This window comes from Apiospora kogelbergensis (genome assembly GCF_038363985.1).
Source record: "Apiospora kogelbergensis strain CBS 113332 chromosome Unknown utg000002l_segment0_segment0, whole genome shotgun sequence".
Lineage (NCBI taxonomy): Eukaryota > Fungi > Ascomycota > Sordariomycetes > Amphisphaeriales > Apiosporaceae > Apiospora > Apiospora kogelbergensis.
The window spans coordinates 1,056,396-1,074,787 of NW_027117419.1; the positions used below are offsets into that span (position 1 = coordinate 1,056,396).

The 18,392-nt window shown below is 52.7% G+C and overlaps 3 protein-coding genes across 3 annotated transcripts; all 3 read right to left on the reverse strand.

Moving 5' to 3' along the window:
* Positions 1-244: 244 nt before the first annotated feature.
* PG998_003221 (uncharacterized protein) lies at positions 245-928 on the reverse strand (the record flags this gene model as incomplete). Its single annotated transcript, XM_066870039.1, has 2 exons — positions 245-392; positions 480-928. The coding sequence occupies 2 exons, from the start codon at positions 926-928 to the stop codon at positions 245-247; spliced, it is 597 nt and encodes a 198-aa protein (XP_066733789.1).
* A 606-nt stretch (positions 929-1,534) lies between these two features.
* On the reverse strand, positions 1,535-4,252 carry PG998_003222 (fungal specific transcription factor; the record flags this gene model as incomplete). Its single annotated transcript, XM_066870040.1, has 3 exons — positions 1,535-1,941; positions 2,012-2,580; positions 2,679-4,252. 3 exons carry the CDS (start codon positions 4,250-4,252, stop codon positions 1,535-1,537), a joined length of 2,550 nt encoding a protein of 849 aa, XP_066733790.1.
* A 1,415-nt stretch (positions 4,253-5,667) lies between these two features.
* PG998_003223 (uncharacterized protein) lies at positions 5,668-6,956 on the reverse strand (the record flags this gene model as incomplete). Its single annotated transcript, XM_066870041.1, has 5 exons — positions 5,668-6,001; positions 6,076-6,178; positions 6,234-6,409; positions 6,448-6,623; positions 6,723-6,956. 5 exons carry the CDS (start codon positions 6,954-6,956, stop codon positions 5,668-5,670), a joined length of 1,023 nt encoding a protein of 340 aa, XP_066733791.1.
* Between the last annotated feature and the right edge of the window lie 11,436 nt (positions 6,957-18,392).

The window sequence follows — 18,392 nt, forward strand, 5'->3', positions numbered from 1 at the left end:
CCTAAAGCCGTGTTGAAGCCGGAAGCCTCGATCCTGGCCAATCACCGGAAGTCACCACCAGATCGAAAGCTTAACCCATTTAAGCGTGGCATCTCACTTGCACGAGGACAATATGGAGAGCGCAGATCACAAAGTCAAGTCAACGTAATGAGATTTCGAGTATCTTGGGATACAGACTCAAGTAGAGCCACCTAGAAATCCCCTTTTCCATTGTCCACTGTTGGTCGTGTCTGCGGTGAAGACCTCAGTGGTTGGTGTTTCCGATGTCGAACCGGATGCTGGGGTCGTTGTCCCCACCGCAGGGTCCGTTTCCGTAGGCCATGATTTGGCCGCCGACAACATGGTTGGTGGCCGCCTCCGAGAGATAACCCCAGACGTCAAGGTTGCCGACCCTAGAGAAAGGGACACACAGAAATCAGCCAAGATGCCCACGGCGGGATAAGAGAAGTGGTATAAGAGAAAGGAAAGAAAATACATACTTGAGCTCATCAGGCTTCCCGTCCCACCGGAAGGCCGAGAACTTGCAAGTGCCGACCTGCGCCAGCGTGACCATGGCGAGCCAGTTGGTGGCGCTCCAGTAGCCGTCCTTCTTGTCCATGGCGGCCATGAGGGCCTGGCAATCGCTGACCGAGGCGGGCGGGACGACGGAGGCGTCGCTGCCCATGAAGGCCATCTCGACGGGACAGTTGGCGACGGGCAGGTTGGGCGTGTCGGTGAAGGGGACCGACGCGGGCGGGGGCGGGTCGCGGCCGGCGATGGCGGCCGAGGTGGAGGACTCAACAAAGTCGGAGCGGAGGTAGAGGACGCCCTTGGTGCCGTCGGGCTTGGTCACCTCGTGCGACGTGAAGCCGGGCCGCGTCGGGAGGGCGGCGCCGACGACAGCCGTGGCCATGGCGAGGGGAGCGGCGAGCTTGGTGATGAACTGCATCTTGATGACGGTGACTTGTTGTCCTGAGTGGTTGGCTTGGATCTTGAAGGGTGCTGTGTTGTCTTGGGTTTGTTGGAGGAAAGAGTGGATGGAAACAGCTCGCAGAGAATGACTGATGTTTGTTGCAACGAAGCGAAGGTCTGAACGAGGGACTGCAATGTGAGAGAGAATGTTGATTTCTGAAGCAGTTGTAATGTTGCAAGCTTCAAGTGTTGGTTGTGTGGTCAAGGTTGAAACAGCAGAAGCAGGCTTTTATAAGATTCACCACGGCACAACATTGCATGAAAGATTCAATACATTGTATGGAAGACCCAACACATTGCATTCACTTCTCCATCACCTGCCTGACCTGCCTGACCTGACACAACATTTACATTACTATGGCGAGTTCCCCTGGATGACAGTATCGTTAAGGATGCATAAATGGTCGTAGAAAGTCATAATAAATCTCGCCAAAACGCCTTTGGGCCCCCCATATGGTATCCTTTTGCAAGCCCAGTCCAGTTCTCCTTTCAAAACACAATATGGCTTACTATAAAACTTCATCTCACACAAGGATAAGCGCCTCAGGCACAACCCGTTACTCGTGTAGGAGGCTTGACTGGATCATTCAAGGCCAGGAAGCGAATCCCACGGGGTCATGGAATTGGCGAGGTTCTCAATACTATCGAAATCGAAGCTAGATGCTTGAGGGGATCGTTGGGCGCCGGTAGGATTCCCTGTGCTAGTAGCGTTGGCCGTGAACATGAACACCGACGGGTCTGTCGGCATTCCGGTGTTGTTGCCGTTGGAAGTCCATGTATCAAAGCTGGACTGCCAGTTGGCGCCGTCTCTTAGGTACCAGTCTGAGCCGTCAATGGCGTAAGCCGAACTCGGCGTTACGTTCCGCGTGGCCGTCCGTGACGCTTGGCTGGAATCGCCACTGCTATTGGAAACAGCCGCATACGATCGAGCGTAACTTGGAATCGTGTGACCCAATGCCGGTTGACGCCAAGTCGCGCCTGCCACGCTATCTATATTCAACGACGCCGCGTTTTTGCCCATTGCGGCGCCCCCCGACGGTTTCCATATTTGGCAGTTTACCAAAGTCGGTGGACGCCGGGGCGAATCCTCCCATCATTTCGGTTGATAATGCAGAAGAAGCTGCTATCCGTGCGCCGGGTCCATTGGGATATGCCACAAGGTGTGCGGGGCTGTAGTTCTCTTGTTTTGCAGCAGGTGGCGAAGGCGATGCAGTCAAATGAGATTTGGGCGAAGGCACCTCGGACGTGCTGAAGGTCCCCCATCTCTCGTCAGCTCGCTGCAGCGAGTGTGCGGCTTCTTCGGGGAGGTTGACGTTCCACTTGCGCACCAAAACGCTGAGGATGCTCAGCGTTCGCCTACCGCAGAGCCAATCCTCGGCGATCTCCTCTAGATGCTTGATTCCGTGTACGATGTCTCGCTTCGCAGTCTTTTCTGGGAGGTTGAGTAGGTGAATGGTACAGGCCGAGTGAAGCATGTACACGGCAATGTTACAAATCTGTCGCAGATTGTAAAGTTTCTTGTACAGTCTCATGAGTTTGGAAATGGCTCCCGCATTGGCCGTACATATTCTGCGTGGCGATACATGTGGCGGCAAAGGTGACGCACTGGGCGTGTATTTGAGGAATGGCCTGAATAGATGGATGTACTGAAGATGGAAAAACATACTAGAGACATTGTTAGCTGCCCCGAAAGCACCGCACTGCTTTTACTGTCCTCGTCGACTTACTGCATCAGGATTGCGTTGGGTAGTTGCCCTTCTTTGGGCTCCAGCTCCTTGGGCAACTCCCTCCGCCAGTCTTCCAGGCGTCTGTGTAATTCGCTGAGCTTCTTGAGCTCCAGTGACTTGCCCATTGACCTTCCCATATGACTAGGATGATAGAAGAGTAGTAACAAATCGCTGCTTATTTCACAGAGCTTCGACAATTGCAGACCTATTGCACGCGTCCGTGAGGGTTGTCTCGACGTCTCGTCCGAGCCCGCATCGGTATAGGGACACCAGTCTTCGGCATCCTCGTCGGGAAAGACATCATATTTCGGCACGCTGTAGGAGTTCTTGGGCAGCTGAGGTAGGCGTCCTAGGTAATTAGACCAGCATTTATCAAACAAAAAGCAGCCCCAGAAAGTAATTCGTCGCGCATCCACTTCCTGGTCGTCTAGTCGTTCGTTATCCGTGTTGATGCCGCCAATATCAAGGTTGAGCCCGAGATCTTGGGCCATCCGGAAGCTCATTCCACTGTACACCCAGCCTTTGGCCTCCCGCCCACAGCCAGCCTCTCTAACCGACATCAGAGCCAGGGCTTGTACCGTGGTCAACCGCGGCTTCTCATATTCGTCATTGTCCACAATAAGTCGCTTGCACTCCGCAAAAAAATGGTCTCCTTTGGTCCAGCTATCACCGGAGTTGGCGAATGCGCCATCCACATCGGTGAAGTGACAACCCAGCGCAAGCATGGCATTGACTAGCAGTGGGGAGCAATATGTGGTCTTGTGGTGTATGGCTTTGGGCTTGCCCCTGAAGAAGTCTTGGTAGAAGAGATTCTTGGACAAAGTTGCAAAATAGGGGTAATGCCAATTGAAATACATGTTCATTAGATGAACAACGAGTTCCCTGTCTTTGCTAACATCAGACCAGCTGGTGATCGGGTCCTCGCCGGATGCATTGCTGTCTTGGGGCTCGGGTTCTGGATCGTGTGCGGTAGGGTTGCCAAGATAGATCAGATGCGACGTGCCTCCGATAAAGCGTACTGACCCGTTTTCCAACCGCAATTCCCCCATCTTCCTTGCCAACTCCCTCTCTCCCTCAATAGGCATTCCCAAGGTATAGTCTTCCTCTGTCGGATTCGGTTCGTCCTGGTTGCCATATTCCTGCTTCAGTATAGACTCTGCTACCATATCCAGGCTGTCGCATGTGCGGATCTTCTTGACGATGTCAGGGACATCTTCCTCGTCAGCATTAAGGATTGCCTCGATGAGGATTTGGAGTGTCGAATTCTGAGCCTTCATGCTGTCGATCTTCTCCCGGTAGACTCCTTTCCGGCGGTGATCGGAATTCGGATCGTAGACACACTCGGTGCCATAGACACTGGAGCACGCCGCACAGCTCGGTAAAGCTCCATCGCATTTACTCTTCCTCTTCCTGCAAGCTATGCATGCCGTACTGACACAGCGTCGCTTCTGCGCCGCACTTTCACCACCTCGCCGCGGCTTCTTCTTATTCGCGGACGGGGTTGCGCCAGTCCCCCCAGTGTTGGAGTTGCTCCGAGGGGTTTGCGAAAGCGACAGAGACGATGGGCCCTCCATGGCGGGCCAGTGCCAACCCGGGTTAGGTTGACAAGAATGGACCTGGAAACTTTGGCTTCGAGGCGTTGTTGCGACTGGGCGATCGCAGGCTGGAATCGGATGCGTGGTGGCTGGGCGTGAGAGACAGGTAGTCAAGGGGCCGAAGATCGCAAGGTACTAGCTATCGATGTCGACGTCGACAGGGTATCTCAATTCGCTTCGGTTGGCCTTAGATATGCGCTCGATGGCTGGCAGAAATCGGGTGGCGATTGGCCTCGATATATCATTGTGCTGTTCAACAACGTCGCGCCTGGCTCGGATGGTTGGCGAGGAGTGCTGCAGGATGGCTTGAAGCGGTTGGTGGCAGCCTGTCTGGCTTAGAGAAGACGGGCGATAACATGGGGGATGCAGTGGCTGGCAGGACCCCTCTGGTTTTAGGTGTGTATTTATTTAGGAGCGAACTGCCCCGCCCGCAAGCCACGCCGACAGCCTCAAGCTGTGGTCGGATGCGATGAGAGATTATGCTTCGTCTGAGTCGCTCGGCAATTCTGATTGACTCTAGCAAAGACAGTTGCCGGCGGCGAAAGGGAGAGGAGCATGTAGCTGGACGACTAGAGCGACGTACGAAAATGGAGCGCGTAGAAGTAACGACGTCTCTTGACTCAACACTCCAAAAAGTGTACCCCGGAGACGGAGAGGGACGGCGAACGACAAAGCAAGCGCAACAACGCCCAAAGACCAAAGAGCAGAGCGCGGAAGAGATAAGATCGCCGAAGTGGCGCCATCTTTTTAGGCAGGGGCCAATGGAAACAGGCCAATTCCAAATGGCAGAGATAACGGGTTTGGCATTTCCTGTTCTCCCCAGTCTCCCCCAATACATACGGTAGATCCGGGGAATGGGGAATGGCTGATGACTTCACTTTACCCCATGGAGTGCACGTTGGGCTTCTCTGGTCCGCTATCTCGAGTTTGGCCCTCATTCACTTGCATCCAGACGTCTTGTCGATCCTTGCGTCGTGCCACGCCCAATCACCGTCCTCGGCTTTCCTTGGCAACGCCTCTCGGTACTGTAGGTTACTGCAAATATATCGATCCATTTGTTGATCGCGTACATGAGCTGCTCACCGGTAATTCAACACCTCGTGTTCGCATTCGAAAGGTCAATAAACCGCGGGCACGTAAAGTCGGGTTTACATGGATGCAACCTGAAATATCGATAGCCTCAGGTTCTGTTCTGCAACAGACCCGGCGTGGGGGTCACCGTGGCCGTGGCGCCCAGCCATTTCCTCCTCGGCATTCAGATAGACACAGCTTAAAGCCGGACATATGAAAATCATGTAAACGTATGTGTCCAAGAAATTCGTTCTATGGCTGTACTGTCTCTTTTGTTCTATTTGAAGTAGTATGTATCTGCAAGCAAGGCTGTCTGTCCTCTTCTACGGGAATACACCGGAAAATGGCTGGTCTGCATCGAAGAAGATGGAGCGAACCAAACCCCGGACTGATTCATTGCTCTCCAGACTAGCATCGAGTTGGGGGTACTTCCGTTGGTACCAGATCTGTGTTCTCGTCGCGACGGCATCCGTCACCCCCGCAACCAGTTGCCTCAGGTCCGCTGAATTCTGGCCGGCCACCATGGCTAGAGACTCGAGATCGGGGTCCAATGGGACGTCATCCGGCGACAGGCGGGCCCCGCGATAGCAGAGGGCGGATATATGATCAGAGATGGTGTCAAGGAGGGCGCGCGTCTTCGCAAGCCACTCCTTCTCGCTACAAAATGCACAACGGTTAGAAGGAGTTCAGTACAGATCTTGCCGGGCGATGGGGGTTTGAGAAATATCTACCCTGGGGTCTCTTCCAGATCGCATTCTCCCACATCGATCATCTTTAGTACCGGGACCAACTGGTGCTCAAGACCCCAATCGGTGGTAAGGTCGCCGAACATCACTATTTCCTCCCAGATTAGTACTGACTAACGCATATATGGAAGAGGTAAACACACAGTTTTCGTCATGGAGATCGGTATTGGTGATAATGAACGGGTAGTTGCCCTCCTGGACCCCTTCGATTCGTGGGTTGCCGTTGACATACGCGAGTGGCCACGCCATGGCTATGCACATTCGGAGCACTGTCCGCTTGGAGGTTAGTATGGGCTTCTTGACAGTGAATACCGTATCTCTGGAGGGGATATGAAAAGCAAACAGTTGTCAACTTACGGCATAGGGTAATAGGCCAAATCAGTCTGTTGGGCGCTACTTTCCTCATCGCCAACATCCTGGTAGTAAACTGGCGAAACGTCCCATTCGGGAGATATTCCAGGTACATCCAACCTTTTGTGACCCTTCTTGCACCCGGCACGAGTTTCTTCAGCGGATCCTCGTTGACCTCTATTCTGTTCACGACATGCAACGCCGCCCGAAGATTCTATACAGACAAGGGAATATATCCGTCAAACCCCATCAGGAGCGTTCGGAGATTGGAAGTGACTCACATCAAGTATTTCGGACTCTGACATCGGCTTCTCAACATCCGAGTCATACCCTCCAAACTCGCTGGAAATGGGCACTTTCAAAGCAAGCCGCTGGGGATAATTACCCCATGCCCGAGTATCTTTGATCTTGTAGACGACCCCAAAAGCCCCTTCGCCAATGCGTCCTTCGCTCTGGTACCTGAGATCATTGGCGAAGTAAAGACTAACGTTGTCGGTGAGGCTGAAGCGGCTCATCCTACTAAAATATTCCGAGGTAGATATGACTAAAAAGCATAACTGGTTGCTAAGGGTTTCTCAAGGATGATCATGGTTTTCCAATCTCAGTGTTGAATTCTTCAGAGTCAAAGGCAGAACTACCTGACTATAATTTCGTATTATACATTGAATGATATGTGCATTGTCTAGAAGCCGTGCCTTATCAACAAAGACAGCTGGTTCATGTCACGCTTTCAGCAGAGCAGCATCTCCAACAAAGAAAGTCAAAGGAGTCGTAGTTAGCAGGTAGTGATAGCACCAGGAAAAGAGTACCACGTGATAACGTGGATAACGTGTTCCAATCTGTTGCTGGTAAAGTCAATACTGACTTTACGAGACTCGCCTTAGACTTGCTGTTAAACATCGACCTAATGATCAGTTCTTACAACACGTGGCCAGTAACGCCAGGGTGCGACTGAGCTTTATATTTAAGGGTAGATGTGGTTTTGGTATCATTGCTATGTTAATGGCTTGTGGGTGTTGTTTTGGCTTGGCAGGTGCAACAAGAGTGCTTAAATAGGGGCTATGCCTCGTCGCCCCTATTTTCACGGCCAGTGACCCATCACATCTTCCAGGGCGATCTCAGAGCCTCCCAAAGGATGCTTCACTAGTTTCCATAGTTGCAGTGGCCGCCATGGTGCTTATTTGTCCATCGCTGTAAGTACAGTTTTTGGAAACTCTGGCTACCTTGAAGTTTAATTACTTCTTGAACACCCCCAGCTGTGAAGCGGCCTACACGTCCTCCCAGAAGAGTCAATAATAATCTAAATAGATCCTGTCTCTATTGACCGGGTCGGTATAGCCTAGCGGTAGTAGTCTTATCCATATACTTAAAGGCAAGAGGGTTCAACTCCCTCTGCGGTCACATTTTCAACCCCCTTTCTAGCCCGATCCTTTTTTTTAGCTCATCTTTTTCAGACTTATATCTGAATGTACCTAATCGTTTAGCTATTGTAGCTCAATTATCCCTTCAATTACATCCACCTAATACATCATGTTCACTCAATTGAAGCCAATGATGAGGCCTCAAGCGGACGCCTACAACGATATGCTTAGCCAAGTCCCCCATATGCCCAACATGTGCGGTGACCGGGCAATGTTAGGATCCATGGGAACATATAGCCCCTCGACTACGATCTTACAAGGTATGCTCAGCATGTGTGTTGCGATTAGGCCCCCCAACGATGCCTCTCAGGTCCATCACGCATCCATCGCTACGTCTACAGAAATGTTCGCAATGCTTCTCACTAATCATAACCTCATCATGGCCCGAGATGAGGAGGTTAGTCGTGGTTTTGGTTTGGTTACACGTACACATATCAAACCGGTCCGGATCCTGTCTACCAATGCCAAGGGGTGTCGTAGACAAAGAGAGAGGAGTGTTAGCTTGCTGTAAAACAGGCCCCTGCAACGAAAGCACATGTAGAGTGTTAGTACCTGCGGATGCGGGCTCTACGTATAATCGCCCCATGAACCATGTTGGCCAACATGTACTAAATAGGGGGATGGGGAGTGTCAGGCCTTGGATGCAACGGCTGCCGTGCAGCCCTACTCTAGTTGATGCCATTAGGTGACGTCTACCTAACACAAAGACAAGCACCGGGAAACTCACAATGCGTCCCGTCTCGCGTGGTAGGTACACATGTTTGACGAGGAGTACGACAACGGATGGGGGGTCCCCGCGTGTTACTCGTCGTGAGGTTGATTCACATTGATGAGACGACAGCAGGGAACATCGTCGTCTCATGTCTTTCGTGATGGGGGGCTAAGGGAGCCCGAGATGAGTAGGAATAGGGGGCTGCATACTCTGGGGTCCGGGTTGGAGGCACCCATCAGCCTGGATGTTGGCAAACAAGTGCCGCCTTCGTTTCGCACTGACGATTGTGGTAATTTTGGGGGCCAGCTACCCTTCCTGGAACCGACTTGCTTGACATCATGGAAACGCACGGAGGTGAGACGGGACAGCAGGGTCAGTGCCTCGTGTATGAAGTAGCCTTCGGGTCTTGGTGACCGTCATGAACCTAGCTGTAACGACGTGATCGACTGGTCTGTGGCTATCATTCGCTTCAATACCGCCACCTATTATCATCGTCGCCGTCTTCCGTACCCACAGTGGTTTGTGAAGCATCCGACGAAACGAATCAAGTCTTTGCCCTCCTCTATCTGAATGTATGAAAGGGGCGAGATCGTCCCATCGTGGAATCAGGCACAGTACATCACAGACAGCTCAGCCGTCCCCCGACCCCTTTTTCGTCCAAGCGTATCATGTCTTGGATACTCAACATCAACATGGGAGTCTATCCGATTTGACAGCACTCCGCACGTTCGCAATGTTTGATCATGTCCACACAGACCTGGCATGCAAGATCGTACGAGTCCTCCATGAACTCCCAGGCGATGCGAGGCGGCCTAGCGAATGAGACACAAGTCAGGCGCTTGTGGGGTAGAAAGAACACCCTTTTGACGACAGTCGTTCTTCAGACGACGCAAAGGAGGTTCTGCATACGCCAGATCCGAGCCGTGTCACAGAGCTTCTCAGTTGAAGTGGAGAGTAACCTCCTGAGCCCCAAGAGAGGAGAACCTATTGGTATGGCCAAGACCATATCCTCTCCGGATAAGATCTGTTACTGCATATCATGTCAGACTAGTATTGGAACAGACCCAGGGACGGCCGACAATGACCTATGAAGTTCACTCAAGGGCTACTTTCAGAACTACACTACAGGTTCTGAAGGGGTGAGGGTCATGAGGAAGGTTGCGCAAAGGGACATCGACATACACGGGGGCCCGAGGCCAGAATGGCAGGTCTAAGCTCACTATTTCCACTCAGACACTCACCCACCCACCTCCGGAATAGCTCCCGCAGATGTGTGTTTGGGTGTCCAGGGGAACCGCTATCCGCGGCGACATATAGGTCCAGACGATGTCAATGGCGTCCGTGGCATTGACAGGATGAAGAACGGGAAAGACGGTTAAACCTGTCTCGCACCGACGTCGAAACGTCACTGTCAGTGCCCTCTTCTCGTGAGTGTTGCTTTCCCGTTCTGGCCATCGGACTCACGCAGTCGGGAGGAGGCAGTTGTGGCCAATCATCATGACAGCAACGTCCCCTATAATCGCAGCGTAAGCCATTTTCCCGAAGAGGACGACGCCGCCCGAAAATGTGAGAACCGGCCAACTCACGACATCTCGATTCATTATGCGGAAAGGCGACGCTACCTGTATCTAGCTACACGGCTTGTTTGCTGTCCAAGAAAGGGAGGCCCGCGCACATCCAGCGCCAGTACAGCACGGGTATAGACGGCAGTAAGTAAGCGATATCAGCAGTAAATCGCGGTAACAGTAACAACGGGAAGTGCAGCTGGAGCGCAGTGAACGCAGATGCACACATACGCACATACATACATGCATTGCATACACAGGCGAACTGAACGCATACACACACATCGCTTCGACGTAGTTCATGACTGAGAGAAGATGTCCGGCATTGTAAAACAGGCCTATTGTATGCTCGATCATCGACCCTGGTTCAGGGCCGACCTATGATTGACTGGGGGGCACCACACCACCATCACGGTATCTTCTCTTTTTTTTTCTCTTCTCACCCCCTCCTCCCTTTGCTTGCCTGGCCCCCACAGTAGTCCCAGGACAGGACATGACGCGCGAAGACTTAGGTGACCTTTCGTGTGCCTAGACGAATGCGGGGAGAGCTTGTCAGTACGGAGAAACCACGACGCTGGACACTCGTCCACACCCCCTCCCGCCCGTCATGGACACTTCCCGCTGATCAAGCGCACAATGGACAAGCATGCAGTATGTATGTACATCGTATTTCGAGGCACACGTACACACCTCTACCCACCCACACACGATTATACCCCCTGCAAACGCCAAGCCCCGAGCCCTCCAGGCGAGAACTTACCCATTCACTGTGTAAGCAACTCGGCTAGACATAGTCAACCCGGCCGGGGTGTCATCGTTTGGGTGCTCTTGGATCTCTTGGGTGTTCATGAACAAGCTCCCGGATACGGCGGGAGTACGCACTCCCTGCACGGGATCTGGGCCTATACTGTATCTAATGCCAATGCTCATTGCCAGCGTCCTCCTCCTATATCGCATTTGATAGTGACAGCAGGGCAAGAGCCTAGCTGCGGTAGGAGGAGAAAACGACGTGGGTGGCGGTGGCTGAATAGGAACGCGACGAGGGAGATACCATTGGCAGGGATACAATATATTGGATACACGTCAAGTCGGGGGTGAGGATCACCTTGGGGCTGCATTCTTTACTTTTCAATTTACTCTGCGGCGACTTCACTGAAACTCATTTATTTTTACTTGCTTGCCTTCTGATCGTTTCTTTTTGTGTCCCCGAAACGCATGGTTATAATGGATGCCTATTTGTTGATGATACAATGCGACTTCGACACCGGCGGAATACTTTCAGGGAGTGTAAGTTCCTTCCTGCCTAGGGTTCCAATAAAGGATGGACACAGGCTAGAATAAAGACAGGCGAGTAATAATAAACGTACTATGATTGACTGACATGGTTTCTATTCGTAGATTTAGGTCATGCCTCCGCAATGCAATGCTCGCACTTTACTCCAGCGTCGAGCAACACGTCCACCTGAAGCAGATCGTATCTGCATCAGGACCGGTACTAGGTCTCGGCCTTCCGTCCTTATTCTTCTCGATTAACGAAAGCTGGGGATGGAGATGGGAAAAAAACACTGGAAAGCGAGGGATGACCTGGTGCTCCTCCCATGCAGAGCATATGAATGCACCAGCTGTGTGGTATATAGCTGCACTTCTATCTGCATACGAATATATAAAGCTGCATGTGCGCGTTGCATGCAGAAAACGTATGCAGACACTAACAGATAAATAATGCACATTCAGACGACCCATCCAAGCTTGGTGGCAGTGGCAGGCAGCCAGGAATAAGCTGCTTGTTGTCGGCAGGACGTTTCACTCCCTTCCTCAGAGCCGGCCCATGCCTGACAGATGCAACATCAGATCTCCGTGTGTATACTAAGAAGGGGCCCTATCGGGTAAGGCTCCAATCTGGAAGCCTAGCCGGTTTTCCTGGTGTACTGGTTGCGGCCACCCCATACTATCCTTTTGAGGTGTGTGTGGACTTGAACTAAGCTTATTCCATGGGAAAATAAGGGAGGGAAGCTAGCTCAGTGTCAGACATCCCATGGGGTATGGCCACGATGGCGTTTATTCAGTAGGATATGTAAGAGGCGAGGAGTCTGGAACCTCCGGCTGTGACCTTCTCCTCAGCTTGGCTTCGTTTGGAGTACCACTTCCTGGGATGCTTGACAATCCGGGGAAGCTAGTTCTGGCGTGTGAATGGATCGCCACAGGGCCCTCATATCCACCCTTATGTGCGTCGTGCTGGGGGCCTCTACTAGCCCGTACATAATCAGATCTATCAGATGAACTTACATCGAATATCCTATGTACTCCGTAGCTGTCGCTAAATATCGCTTGGACAGAAACATCAAGTATGTGGCTGCGTCGACAGCAAAAAGTGACATCTGTCCAGGGGGCGGCTGGGAAGAACTTACCATGTGAGGTTTTGGTGGGATACAGCACCATGGTGATGGAGACTAATGTACGTGTTCTTGGCGGATATGCAGGTCTTGCTGTAACGGTGGACAGGGTTGCACGCAAAGCGCTATTCAGCGCCGACATGCCATTCAACACCTGTCAACTCTAACTGGCGGAGACGGACTGCCGATGTTGATTACTTGTTCACCCCCGTGGCCCTTAATGGTTCAAATACAGAGGGCGATACATTCTAGTAGAAGACACGTGCTGATGCAAGCTAGTACTTCCTGCCATTTTTATTCCTCCGAAGCCTACGGCTTTCATGTGTGACAAGCTGCGGGCGCCAGCCGAGCATTACCAGAAGGAAATTTACCTTGCCTGGGATTCCTGGGATCCTATGTGTAGTGGCTTATTCTAGCAACTTGATAATGCCCTACCTCGTCAGAGTATTGAGGCCCTGGAGTCATTGGGAGCGATGAAGCCGAAATGTCAAGACAAGGTGGGAAGAGCTCGTCAGAGCCAGACTCATGATAGCTCATAGTTCGCCAACCAATGGTTCAACTGCTGTTGGAACTGATCTGCGGAACCATAACACAGCACATCCCGACTCAGGCGGAGTTTCTGTCCGAGCCAGCACAGATGATAGAACCATACGAGGAGATGTAAAAATACCTTCCGCTTTGGTCCATTTCGAAAACACGTCGAATGAATATGTCTTGCAGAAACGTGGCGATGATACAACACGGGCGTCTTTTCGTAGAAGGACTGCAGGAAACTCGGTCCTCCTGCCGTCTATCAACTGACTGTCGGCCGCTCAAAGTTGACGCAGTCTTTGGTACAACGAGTATCCTGTGTTGTCTTGGCATCGGTAGAGTGGGCACGATGTAATGTAAGGCCGGCTCGTTGTGGTCAATGCTGAGTACGTGTGTAGTGCGTGGTCGTCGCAGTCCATGTGAGGGTTTGACAGGCTGCCCATCCGCCTAGATTCTGGCACCGCAGGCCTTGCCGTAGCGCAGGCAGGCAGGCAGGCGCTCGCTCACGAACGCAGCGACACTTGCCCTCGGTATTTGGGGATACCTACTATAGGAGAGCCGTTATAGCATCCCAGTCTTTTGACACGGCTCATGGACGCGGCAGAGAGTACCTGCAGGTCAAGCCATTCCCGAAGCGGAAGGACCCTTCGGGCCATTCTCGAGTCTCGCTTCCAGAACGGACTAGTTCCAACAGTCATATGTCGTTGCGTGCATACAGGTGTTGCACCGACAGGCGTCATAACGCTATGTGTGTCTCAGTGCGGGTGTCTGAGCTGACCTTTGTTCGACTCAAGATTTGGTCGGAGAGACAGTGACGTTATACGAGGCAACGCATCAAGACCGTTGCCACTCACTGTCTGTATGCTCCGGCCACTTCCAGCCCGTCTGCCAATTGACTGCAGGTCGAACCGCAGCCTCCCAGGTGAGTAGAAAGCTGCGCGGATGGGTCCTCAAGAACCACAGGGGAATGAGAGACACGAAAGCCTCGAACAACGAGAAGCCCAAAGCCGTCTGTCATTGTATGCCGGGACCATTGCCGTAAGGTTGTTTAATATGCAGCCCCGTTGTGGTGCGGCCGTGGTGAGTGCAATTCTTAAGATCCGGATCCGAAGAAGGTGGGGTGTGGGTGTGGGTGTGGCTGGCAGTCGCCCGAGCGGTTGGGGAACGCGTCCAGCCATCGTGGATGCACCCCCCGACTTGACTTGACTGAAGGAATCCGAGTCTTGGGTTGCTGCCAAAGACGAAGACGAAGTCATCAGTTCGACAAATCTGAGCGCAGCTACAAAGGAATATCGCTGGTTACATATGGGCCAGTGACGAGCTTGAGCATTACCATTGGTTCGTGGAGCTTGCACGAGCCAAAACCCTCCAATGACAGAGGCAAGACCGTTGCAGCGGCGTCTTGAGCGAAGGAACAAATGGGAGTTTCGGTCCGATCACCGTGGAGGGACCAGGGCACCACGCGATGTCAAGAGCCCGCCAACCCGCTAGTGCCACCCAGCCTTGCACGCCAACGTCCATCTTTGCTGGATGCAGATGACCGTGTCAGGCCACCCGGCGGCTTGGGCCGTGAATGGTCGTGCAACCCATGCTAGAACAGCTAGACCAAAGACACAATACACCCCTAGATTTCAGACGCCGTCGCTGAGAATGTGAGGCAGCAGGAATGATGAGAGAACCTCGAAGTGAATACGAGCCCTACCATCTAAATCCGGGGTTACGTCTGTTTCACCCTACCACCAAATTTGGGGGTTCTCAATGGCTGGACAGATCCGAATTCAAGTGCCGGGCGATAGCAATTCAAGTCGTGCCTGTAGCTAAGTCGTAGATAGAAGACAGATCAGAGCCCTGGCCGCCCATAACAACACTCTCTACTTGCCCCTTTAATCGAACCTGCCGTTTTTATGAAACAAATCCAGACACTCCGTGGCTTTCTAGCGTCACGGCCCACCCGGTCTCGTGGGGGAAGAGACTTGGGTGATGATGAACGGGATTTGAGGGCAGTATGGCCTATAAGAACTCCATCTTGAACCCCTGCTCGAATAAACTCACTTCTTTCCGCGACCCAAAAAGCACGAGAGCGGATCTGGGGTAATGCTCGACAGATGCGGGAAATGCTCCTCGCTACCAAAGGCTAGGAAAAACACGCGAAAGGGGAGAAACACACCGGGAATCCCCTGGAATCCCCTGTGCTCTGTCGTACGATAGGCGTGCAAAGGGCTGAAGGCCTGCCCTATATAGAGTCGGAGGGTCCTGTGCCTGAGGGGACAGTTCCAAATCTAAACAAGACGTACTATCTAAGGAGTGCAGCTGCAGGTCCCCGTTAATCAGAATAATCTCGTGAATCGAGCTTCGGTATTTGTGTACGCGGGCGAAGCGCGTCTGCCACGAGTATTTCAGCCTAAAGGAGAGTATGGACGGCGTGTCGAATAGGAGATTTAATCAGTGTCTCGAATTCGAAACACTCGATATACATTGAAGTCCATTCTGAGGATCTTCACGATCAACTAAACAGAAGAAGGCGTAACAGGCAGAACCATGTATGCCACGCTACGAGGCACGGCAGGAGGGACATCTTGATCGCTTTGATCAAGGCGGAGTTTCGCGGACAACCGTTACGGCTCTATGGGGAGGATTGTTGCTACCAACAGAAAGTGCATCGCCTCCATCTCGGCCCTTAAATGGACGATTAAGACGGCGCCCTGCAGCTCCCGACGCAGTTCGCGTGCGTGATCTGAAGGCATTACATTCCAATGTCTTCAACTGAGTGGAATATGCTGGCTGCCGTACGCCACCGTCGCACCAAAGAGGGTTTTCGGAAAGGCAACCGGACGTGCGCACGTCATGGGGGGTCACTCGCTGTATTGGACGAAGCTGATGGGCCGGCCGTTGAAAAGGATCCGAGTGAGGAAAGAGATTGGCCAACAGGACACTGATGGGATGGAGGGCACCCACCATTCACGGTGTGGCCAGTCACCGAATTTGCTTCTCTCGACGCCTCTCCCACCCTCCTGGGCATCTACACATGTTGGGCTGCAGTGTCGGGAGCAATGTAATGAAAGTCCGCTCAGCTCGATGTTGTACACACACACTCTCGCTCTCACATATTCCTACGCAATACTGGATAATTTAATTTCGCTCGAGCGGAACGCCCTCCTGCCCTGTATGTAAGCCTGTTTGTCAGAACCTAGCAGGGAGCGCTACTGCTGTCTGTTAAGGAGTCGCGCCCCCAACCGTGCGTGTGCGGAGTGGACCACCCCCAAGGACGGCGACCGGTGAGCTGGGTCGGCGGCGCAAGTTCCTTTTCGGGTAGAAGCCGCGAAAGAAAAAGTCAAAAGTTAGGGGTGAGTGCTCTAACATTATTAGCAGTACTGGTGCATAGTCGGTAAGTCATTCACTGCTCACACATTCCCCAAATTTTCAAGAGGAATCAGGAGGGGCCGCATCAGTTGAAGCACAACGAGGAAGCAAAGCCAAAAGCCAAAGAAGGTATAATAGAAGCAGACTATTGTGTACTTTCCGTGTTGCGATGCGATTTCTGTAGCCATCGTATCACCCCGCCTCCTCCACGCTGAGCTAACGGTGTTTGGGAAGTGCACACGTTTTGGGGAAAGTATGCTTCACTATTTTGCCATGAGTATTGGATCGATAATTAAATCAAGGAACCAATCGATTACCAACAAGAGAACAGTCCCGGTAGGTTCTGCATGCAGGTGAACAGCAGCAGCGGCAGCCGCAACCAGCAGTCAATACGGCACCTGCCTGCTTCTGTGTGCGCCTGCGTCATCCCCACATAGGCTCCGGGCTTCGGTTCGCCCACCTTGTTGTGATCAGCAGAGAAGGACTGGTTGGCCGAGCCCTGTCTACGGCACATCCATACCTTTTTAGACCCTGAGGTTGACCTGCGCTGCTGCATGTAATCTACGATGGGCAAGGAACTTCTATTGATGGCGTTTCTGCTCGCACACCACCATTCAGTCTGTTTGTGGCAGAAGACCAAGGGATTCGCGGGGAAGCAGTTGTAGGAACAACGACCAGAAGTGAGGCCTTGAGACCTGCAAATCCCGCTTAGGAGGGGCAGAGGCCCGGCCAACGTCACACCTCCCTTCTGGTATCCAACCGACAGGCCGGACGGTAACTCCCAGTCCCAACTCAACTCGACGTCTCAAGTCTGCTGCCAGCCTGAGTGGACGACGACTGGATGAATTGACAGCATGATTCGACGAAGCTTGGCGACTCGTATCGTCTAGACATTACGATAGACGCTAAGCGAGACGCCCTATGTGCTACGTGCAACCCCAAAACAAATTTGTCGTCGGCAGCGAAGGAGACATGTTCGGAATCATGCTCTCAGCTCTATCGACTTTGGAAAGAGGCGGGCAGAGCGGTGCTGACAACAGGAGCAGCGATATGCGACTGACGACTGGCGACTGGCATGGGTAGGCTGCGCCAAGCCGTGCCGGGGGGTGTTGGTTTATGAAGACATAGCTCCTAATCCTAATACCCCAGCTGCCCAGCTTGGTATGGTATAGCATGAGCTAATGGAAATCCGCCAGTCGTCTCATTGATGTCTTTTTAGCGTTCCCCATTCCGGTCGGCAAACCAGGCGGTATCAATTCCGGACGGTGAATCAGCGCTGTTCGTCTCCTCTGCCCCCAGAGAGACAGCAGAACCCCAACCCAAATGCGAAATCCGGCCTTCTCGTTCGCTCGCTTCGGCGCAAAGGTGGAGACGGTAACGTGTTTTCTACGCCCACAGATTTCTGCAGAACGACATGGTATCGCGCGGCACGAGGGGAACGAGACCAGCAAGAGTCGCCCACCCCAAGCAAGTACTTGCAGCATGATACTACGACGGCTGGACGTGCAAGTCACTACTGCGCCGTCGGTGATACAGTATACACACACGTCTAGAACGAAACCTCGCGTAACGGTTTTTTCCATTCCTCAGTCTTGAACTCTTTCCCTTTCTCCTGTCTGTGTGTACATGCACACTACGACGGTCGCGGGGTGGAGGAAACGCACGAAAATGGCCTGGTTTCCAGATGACTCGCACGGCTTACTCCGGGAAGGAAAAGCGGGTGGTGAATGCGGAGAGCGAAGTCAAGTGAAGTCAAGTGGCGGTAGTGGTGGTGAGTGTCTTCTGGACCGACACACTCTAGACACTGTACTCCAGACTGTAGCTGGACGGCCGGCTGCTCCACACTATCTTGATCGCCTGATGGCCATTTCGAATTCTCCAGACTCCACCAGTCAAGTCCACCCCGGCCACTATGACTGGGGGTATCTGGGGGTGCTGCTCCTTACCTAGGTAGTCACTCACTCAGTCG